The sequence below is a fragment of the Cheilinus undulatus genome, linkage group 9 (genome assembly GCF_018320785.1).
Source record: "Cheilinus undulatus linkage group 9, ASM1832078v1, whole genome shotgun sequence".
NCBI classification, from domain to species: Eukaryota; Metazoa; Chordata; class Actinopteri; order Labriformes; family Labridae; genus Cheilinus; species Cheilinus undulatus.
The window spans coordinates 43,521,681-43,530,007 of NC_054873.1; the positions used below are offsets into that span (position 1 = coordinate 43,521,681).

General features: G+C 37.8%; 1 protein-coding gene across 13 annotated transcripts in view; it reads left to right on the forward strand.

Moving 5' to 3' along the window:
- The window catches only part of cnot1 (CCR4-NOT transcription complex, subunit 1), a 31,332-nt gene extending 25,441 nt beyond the window's left edge, over positions 1-5,891 (forward strand). For all 13 annotated transcript variants that reach the window (XM_041794977.1, XM_041794982.1, XM_041794980.1 and 10 more), the window contains exons 41-49: positions 212-375; positions 501-618; positions 761-862; positions 1,176-1,349; positions 1,490-1,639; positions 1,732-1,912; positions 2,731-2,863; positions 2,968-3,102; positions 4,940-5,891. In XM_041794977.1, the coding sequence (XP_041650911.1) occupies positions 212-375; positions 501-618; positions 761-862; positions 1,176-1,349; positions 1,490-1,639; positions 1,732-1,912; positions 2,731-2,863; positions 2,968-3,102; positions 4,940-5,018 (1,236 nt within the window). In that variant the 3' untranslated portion in view covers positions 5,019-5,891. The remainder of the gene's footprint in view (positions 1-211; positions 376-500; positions 619-760; positions 863-1,175; positions 1,350-1,489; positions 1,640-1,731; positions 1,913-2,730; positions 2,864-2,967; positions 3,103-4,939) is intronic.
- The last annotated feature ends 2,436 nt before the right edge of the window (positions 5,892-8,327 follow it).

Genomic DNA, 8,327 nt, shown 5'->3' on the forward strand with positions numbered 1-8,327 from the left:
TGCAGACAGGGAATAAAAACAAAATCTTATTTAAAATGAGTGGATAAACATACTAAAGGATGACTAGTTAACTCAAATTAATGATTTGCTTTGTGGACATTTCAAACCTTTTGACTGTGGCAGACAATAGAAATGCTAATCATCTCAGTTTACATTTAGCTCATAACCTTTGATTGTCTGCTAAACTCAGTTTATTGCCTTTACCTTGTAGGTGCTGGGAATCGTAGTTGGGGTGTTGATCCAGGACCATGACGTCCGTCAGACAGAATTCCAACAGCTACCATACCATCGCATTTTCATCATGCTGCTGCTGGAGCTCAACGCTCCAGAACATGTCCTGGAGACCATCAACTTCCAGACTCTTACAGCTTTCTGGTAAGATCTCAGAGCTCCACCAACTAGAGGAGCATGTTAAATAGAAGCACTTGGTTCTAATGTTATGTTATTTAATTTGTTTAAAATGGTTCTGGTCTGTACTCATTTTCACTTTTTATCTGCAGCAATACTTTCCACATTCTGAGACCCACCAAAGCACCCGGTTTTGTGTACGCCTGGCTGGAGCTCATCTCCCATCGAATCTTCATTGCCAGGATGCTAGCACACACACCCCAGCAGAAGGTATTAGACAGTAAAACAAGACTTTCTCATTTGAATGCAGTAAAATACCTCATCCTGTCATGTTAGTTACAAATTATGCTGTCTTTATTGTACTTTGGGTTTTTGGAGTTCTGTCTGATTGCTGCATATTGTCTTCTTGAAGGGTTGGCCTATGTATGCACAGCTGCTGATTGATCTCTTCAAGTACCTGGCCCCGTTCTTGAGGAATGTAGAGCTCAACAAACCTATGCAAATCCTCTACAAGGTGCTGTCTCATTTTACTAAATTTACTTATGGAAGAATGGATGCCTGTATGATCTGTGTTCTCTCACAGGCTATGGACATTTTGGTTGTCTTCTTCTACAGTCATTAAATTATGCTAATATGTGATTATCCAAATTACAACAGTGTAATAAATCTTGTACTGTGTTTACAGACAGAGCTGCTTGTTCTGCTTCAGATCTTCTCTTGTTAGCTTTGTATGAACTGTCCCTTTACTGGGTGATGTATTTTTTTCCAATTTTTTATTTATGAAATTATTAAAAAAAAAAAACATATTATTCATCTTGGCTGTTTAGGGCACACTGCGAGTGCTCCTGGTCCTGCTGCATGACTTCCCAGAATTCCTGTGCGACTATCATTATGGTTTCTGTGATGTTATCCCACCCAACTGCATCCAGCTCCGCAACCTCATCCTCAGTGCCTTCCCACGCAACATGAGGCTCCCAGACCCCTTCACACCCAATCTAAAGGTAAAAATACATGAAGATTCACAAGCTTGAACACAGTTTGAATGCGAGTGAGACTTGATAAACCACACAGAAGTATTATTTGAACTTTGTCTCTGAGACATCCATTGATGTCATTAACCTATTTTAAACCTCGGCTGCAGGTGGACATGCTGAGTGAGATCAACATTGCTCCCCGTATTCTCACAAACTTCACAGGCGTCATGCCTTCGCAGTTCAAGAAAGACCTGGACTCGTATCTGAAGACCCGTTCACCAGTCACTTTCTTGTCTGAACTGCGCAGCAACCTGCAGGTAGAAGCAAAATCCATTTTTGATCATGAACAAGTGGTTGAGATATGTTGAATATATGACATTTGAATCGGGTTTCCCTCATTTTTCTTCAGGTGTCTAATGAGCCAGGAAACCGTTACAACATCCAGCTGATCAATGCTCTAGTGTTGTATGTAGGCACACAGGCGATCGCTCACATCCACAACAAGGGCAGCACTCCCTCCATGAGCACCATCACCCACTCTGCTCACATGGACATCTTCCAGAACCTGGCTGTGGACCTGGACACTGAAGGTAAGCAGACAACCCAAAGATTTCTCATTTATTTGTGGGGAAGTAATTTCCGGCTGGGAAATTTTAAACTTTCAGCCAAAAATATAAAACTGAATGAATAAAGGGGAAGAAATTAACTTCAATACACCCATTGCATTGGGTATGCACATTAAATTGTAATGTTATTGTTGACGCATGAGGTTCACATCAGTCACATAAATGTAAGTCTGCATTTATCACAATAAATAATTCTGTGCAAAACCAAAATGCGTTCTAACCCAGCATGTGTACATATTTCACACTATAGACCTGTTTCCATGCAGTTAGATTAAGCTCAAGCTAGCTGTCAGCTTACCTCAGAGAAATGGTGTCAAGTTTAGAGACTAAAAAATTCATCATTTATTTTGAATCGAGAGACATGTTGAAGATATCTGTAGATGAAGATAATACTGATTCTTTGATCAGTTTCAGAATCTGCTCTTCACTTCATATCATTATCTCAATATGGAAACTAGTATTTTGTGTCATATTCTGTAGGTCTAACATTAAATACTCTTAAATTCCAAAATGATAGAATTATGATTGTAAGACTCACAAAAATAGATGCTTTTTCCCTCACATTGCAATAAATATTCCGGAGAGAAAAGATAAGGCAGTGTCACTTTTCACCAGCATTGTTCTTCCTAGGTGGAGGTACATTTATAAGAAAAGCTTTTGGAAAACTCTGTTCTATACAATTTGGTGTTTCTCATCTTTAAGTCAGTAATTTACCATATACATAAAACTTGAATGTTTAATGAAAACTTAGTTCTGATCACACTCATGTCCTGTCTCCTCAGGTCGTTACCTCTTCCTGAACGCGATTGCCAATCAGCTGCGCTACCCCAACAGTCACACTCACTACTTCAGCTGCACCATGCTCTATCTGTTCGCTGAGGCCAACACTGAGGCCATCCAGGAGCAGATCACCAGGTGAGACTGAGTCTGGTTTAAGGACATTTATTTCTCAAGGAGTAAGTCTAATCCTTCCCAGATTTGAGGCACTGTTGGTTAAAAGCTTTCTGTTCTTCCTCCAGGGTTCTGCTGGAGAGGCTGATTGTGAACAGGCCTCACCCATGGGGTCTCCTCATCACCTTTATCGAGCTGATTAAAAATCCTGCCTTCAAGTTCTGGAGTCATGACTTTGTGCACTGTGCCCCTGAGATTGAAAAGTAGGTTTGAAAAGCAGCTATTACTTTTAAGTAGGGCTAGGTGGCATAGACCAAAAATTGCATCATAATACTTCTTAGCTGAATGCCGATGCAGTTTTTATCTTTAATATTTCATTTTGTAATGTAATAACAGATGGTTGTCACAGTACCTGAATAATAAACTCTGATATGAGTCAAAATCCAACAATTTTGAAAACACAGCAACAAAATCAAATCCCCATATTGGACATTTTCTGTTTTTCACTATATATTTTCAAAAATAAAAACATTGGCGGTGCTTCGGTACATTTAGATTGTTGGGTTTTTATAATGTACACCTTTAAATACTGCATTTTAAAATAAGATGTCCATTATTGAAATAATGAAAATGTACAGAAACTCCACGATCTCCAGTCTTATTTTTAACTAAGAGAAAGAGAAAGAACTGTGCAATTTACAAAAATGCATCGACAACATTTGGAAATCCCTTCTCTCTGCCAATTTTACTCTGTTTCCAAATGTTGCTAACATACTGGTGAAATTTTGTAGAACACAGAAGTTTTCCTGCAATTTCTAATCCTGTAAAATCTGGAATACAATGCCCCAATTCATACGTTTCTTGGAGTTTCCCAAAGGGAAAAGTTGTTTTAACTGTTGGTACGTGACTAATTCTGTTTCGTTCAGCAAAGTCCACAACATGCAGCTTTCTGTGCTGTTTTGATCTTTCAGCAAAATCTGTTAGGAATTGCACCTCTGCTAGCTACATCATGGTAATGTATCCTTTAGCCTGAGGCGGTTCTGATGCAAACACATATCCCACATCTCTGTGTCTCTGCCCTCTGCCAGTTACTTGTTGTCCCTGACTGAGGAATCTTTCGGTCTAACAGGCACACTACAACGTTTATCTACTTGACCATTTACTTAGAGTTTCCTACAAACATATGACATTTACCTAATTAGGGAGAAAAGCAGTTAAGAAGTGGAGCAACAGTCTGCCACTGTTGTTGGCAGAGTTGTGTATTCCGCTACGGTGACTGGGATGAATTTTCAATTGTGTTGGGTCTCTTGCGGTATGAGACAGTGGCAGCTGCAAATTAGGGCCGGGCAATTAATTGCAAATTAGATTAAATTATTCTTAAAACCCAAGAATAATCCCATATTAAATTGCAATATTTGGGGGGGGGTCGCAATTCGATTATTTTTGCAAATCGTTCAGGCCTACTGCAAATCACGTCTCAGTATTTTATATAAAGGATGCAACCAACTTTTTAGAAGAAAAGTAGGCATTAAAAGTGCATCTTATACACTGGATTTCATGGAAGTTAAAAGCAATAGATTGGCCAAGATTTGGTAGTGGACTTCTTTTTTGTTGCTGTGGTATCAAACAGGTTTCAGTATCATTTGATTTTTACTGATAATATAAATATCACTAAATCACATTTAAAAAACTGTGATTTTTTCCCCAAATAGACTGAATTTTAAATAGGTTATCTTTATGATTAATTTTTTGTTTTGTTTTTTTGCAAATAAATAAAATAGGTTATCTTGTGGTCAGTAAGTATGTTACTGTGTTGTATTTGTATTATCTTATTACTGAGCATTAGGCCTGGCACCTTTTTTTTCACAGAATCTTCAACATAGATTTATTGATAGAAATGATATTGTATAATCCTGTGTCTTTTTATAAAGTATTTTTTTTATCTCTTAAAAACTAATAAATATTTTGCCCAGCCCCAGAGTACTACGGACTACTTTCAGGCAGAATAAAAGTAGCTGTATGCTGTCTTTATCCTGTCTTATCTTGAAATAAACTTCATAGTAACATGTGAATGTGACACCTGTCCTTCCTTCTCCTCAGGCTGTTCCAGTCAGTGGCTCAGTGCTGCATGGGACAGAAGCAGGCCCAGCAGGTGATGGAGGGCACCGGTGCCAGCTAGCCTGTGTACCAGCCAGCTTGTAGCCCTCGGGAGAGATGCCGCGGCCTTGACCCACTCCCCCCACCTCTCACACACATACACACCTCTCCCACTGAACTGTTGGCACTGGATAAACTGGCACCCACAGTCATTTGAGATGTGGATCAAAGGACTACTGCTCACAGATCTGAGGAGTTAGATTTTTGTTGTTCCCTTTGGGACTGAATTGAAATGGAGAGAATGGATTGAGACATGCTGTTTAATATACTTTTTTTGATGCTTTGATGTAAATATTGGAAAAAAGGGAGAACGGGAGCATAGATCAGGGGAGAGCATTGCACATGTCAAATAAAATGTATTATGACATGTACAGACATCGAAACACATTTTCACTCACTACCAAAGTCCTTGGTTTGCTTCCCTCCCACACGAATCCTGTTTTTTTCTGAGTTTATTTTTTGCTTTCAGAGGCTGAATGGTAGATGATTGAAGAAAAAAGCTGCCTGCTACTTTCATTTGATTCCTTTTTATCCCTGAGTGGGACAGGAAGATGGAGTTCAGTCTCCCAGGTGGGGTGGGCGTCTGCTCCTGGCGTGTTGGTGGAGACAGTTTGCTGACAGTTTGTGGATTTTGAAGTTGGCTCTGGAAGTCTCTCCGTGGCACTTGTAAATTGTTCAAAGTGATGGTTACATCGTATCTTGACAATTTGTACAAAGATCCAAATTGAAGAACAACAATAGAAGGACCAATACAGCCCATTTTGTAACATTTTGAATGTTTTGTAAATGTATTGGTCCATGTGTTGTATTTTGTAGTCCTTTCTAGTTTGCCTTTAGTTCTTGCTACTTAACTGCAGTATGCGTACATACAGGAAATAAAGCATTCAAACTGCAACGCATCTGTACTCATTTACACTTACAAAAAAGATTAAATACTGCTGATATCAACACATTTCAATAACAGGTATGCAGGTATAACAATTCAGACACTAAACCACAAAATGTATCTTCCTGAGTTGTGTTACAGTTTTAGTTTTTAAATGTTCATTAGTTTGTATTTGTCTTGTACCGTTAGCTGTCAATTTTTTTTATTACAAACACTGTTTACCTTTGAAACAATTTTATTATTGTCATGTGTTGTATTCAGTTCTACAGATCAGGAAAATGTTAAATGGCATGTTAAATGTCTGACAATCCTACAGTTAGGCAGTTTCAGGTTATCCACTGTGAACAAAATCTCCACAGGGGTGAACTTTTGGTACTGGTTACAAAACAGGTCCTCTCTTCTCTGTGTCTTTCAAATGCAGTTTAATAAGGACATGTGCATCTCAAAAAATCTGAATATAGTGAAAAAGTATGTTCAAACATAATTTAATTCAAGGTAAAGTTTTTGTAGTTACTTAAAAAACCAGGGATGCACCATATTGGATTTAGCAGATATTGAATTTACCAACATTAACGGATTCTTTTGAAATGTACTAATCTTGATACTGATATGTAAATATGATTTTCAGTCTTTAAAATACACTTTGAAGTTCAAGGATGAGTTTAGAAACAAACTTCAGGCATTTGAACACACTTTGAAGTTTAAGGAGTAAGTCAAAACTTCAGCTGACATAGGTTTGTTTGTCCTGCCTAAAATTCAAACTTAATTGTACAAATGGCTAATATTTACAGGCATCATGCTGTCCTCTATAGCCGATATATTGGTTATAAATATTGTCAGAAATTTTCAAATCAGCAGATATAGATTATTCACTTTTTTTTAGCTAATATCTGCTGATCCTGATGTAAGACTGATATTAACGAAAAAGTATAGTTTAATTATCCATGTCATTACAGCTCTTTGCAACACAACACATTACACTGAATAGATACAGTGCAGAACAAATCGATGGCCAGTATCTATCTATCAAATTCTATGACAGGGCATTTCACTGAAATCTAGTTCAGGGTCCAAGTTGATCAACAGCCGGTCACCAAGAGCACAATAAAAAAATAGATTAAAGATAAACCATATCATATGATATCATATGATCAGTGCACTAGGGCTACCATAGCTCTCTACCCTTCTAGAAATGATTAAAAAAAACAGAACACTGGACAGACTAGAAAGCCACACCTGCAAACTTGATCTGATAATAGATCCCATGGATTTGGCTATTGTATATTTCGCTTGTAATTAGGAATATACGGTCATTTTTATCTGCCTAGCTTAGTTGACAGTTTACATTAGGGATGCAGGATATTAGCAACACAACAGATATTAGTTCAAAAAGTTAAATATTGATATTGGCAGATATGAAGATGTCTGCTGACATATCTGCCTTGAGTATCAGTAAAATATACTATATAGTTGTTTGCCTAAGGTGCAACACATACAAAGAGGCTCATCATGTGCCATGAACAAAATGACTTCTCTGCTCCTCTCTCAGCTCTGCTTGACTCATCCTGTTTTTGCACAGGGGACACTCATTGTGTGTATATATTGGTATTGGCTAAAATGAGTTTGGAAATATCACCATGTCTAATATCGGCAAAAATGCAATATCCTGGATCCCTGGTTTGCGTGACAAATCCCTAGGAATCCCTGTGGGCATAATGCTAGCTTACATCTGTGACATGTGAAAGTGTGTCCGAGACTTCCTTCTAGAAAATCTGGATGTTAAGGCAGCCCCAGAGGCAGTGAAACAATTCGTCTTTCACTCCATATTAGGCACAAATATCAGGGATATTGGGGTAAAATGTATTTGATAGGATTGGTGTTATGTATGCCAATTGAATAGTTGTGCAGTAATGGATTATTTGATCTTTCAAGATCTGCCATTCCTAAACTGTGAACACTGTTTAAATCACTGCTCCATTTCCAGTTCATTACTTGCTGAGGAAGCTTAACAGCAGACCATAATTATCCCATAAGAGTGAGCGATAAGGCCGCTCTTAGAGTGGTGCTTTACTGTGAATTCTCCCCAAGAGATCAGAGTATGTAGGGATAAAGACCAGTAAGTCCTACATGTAAAGCTTCTAATCTGTCGCTTCTTTGTACTCAAAATTCATCAAAGTGAATTAATGCAAGCCTCTTTTTTGCTGCAATATTCATGGTTACGGCTAGCAGATCATGAAAATAAAAAATCCAGTATCTTTGAAATTATTAGAATTTGCATGAGACAAATAAATGAAAAAAGAATTTGTTGCAGAAATGTTTCTGAGATACAGGTGTATCTTAAAGTTTGAATACCTTTTCCTCTAAATAAACTTTAGAAAGTTATATTTCCAAATATTTTAGATTAACCTCATACAAAGTGAAATATTCCAAGCCTTTTTATGCTGA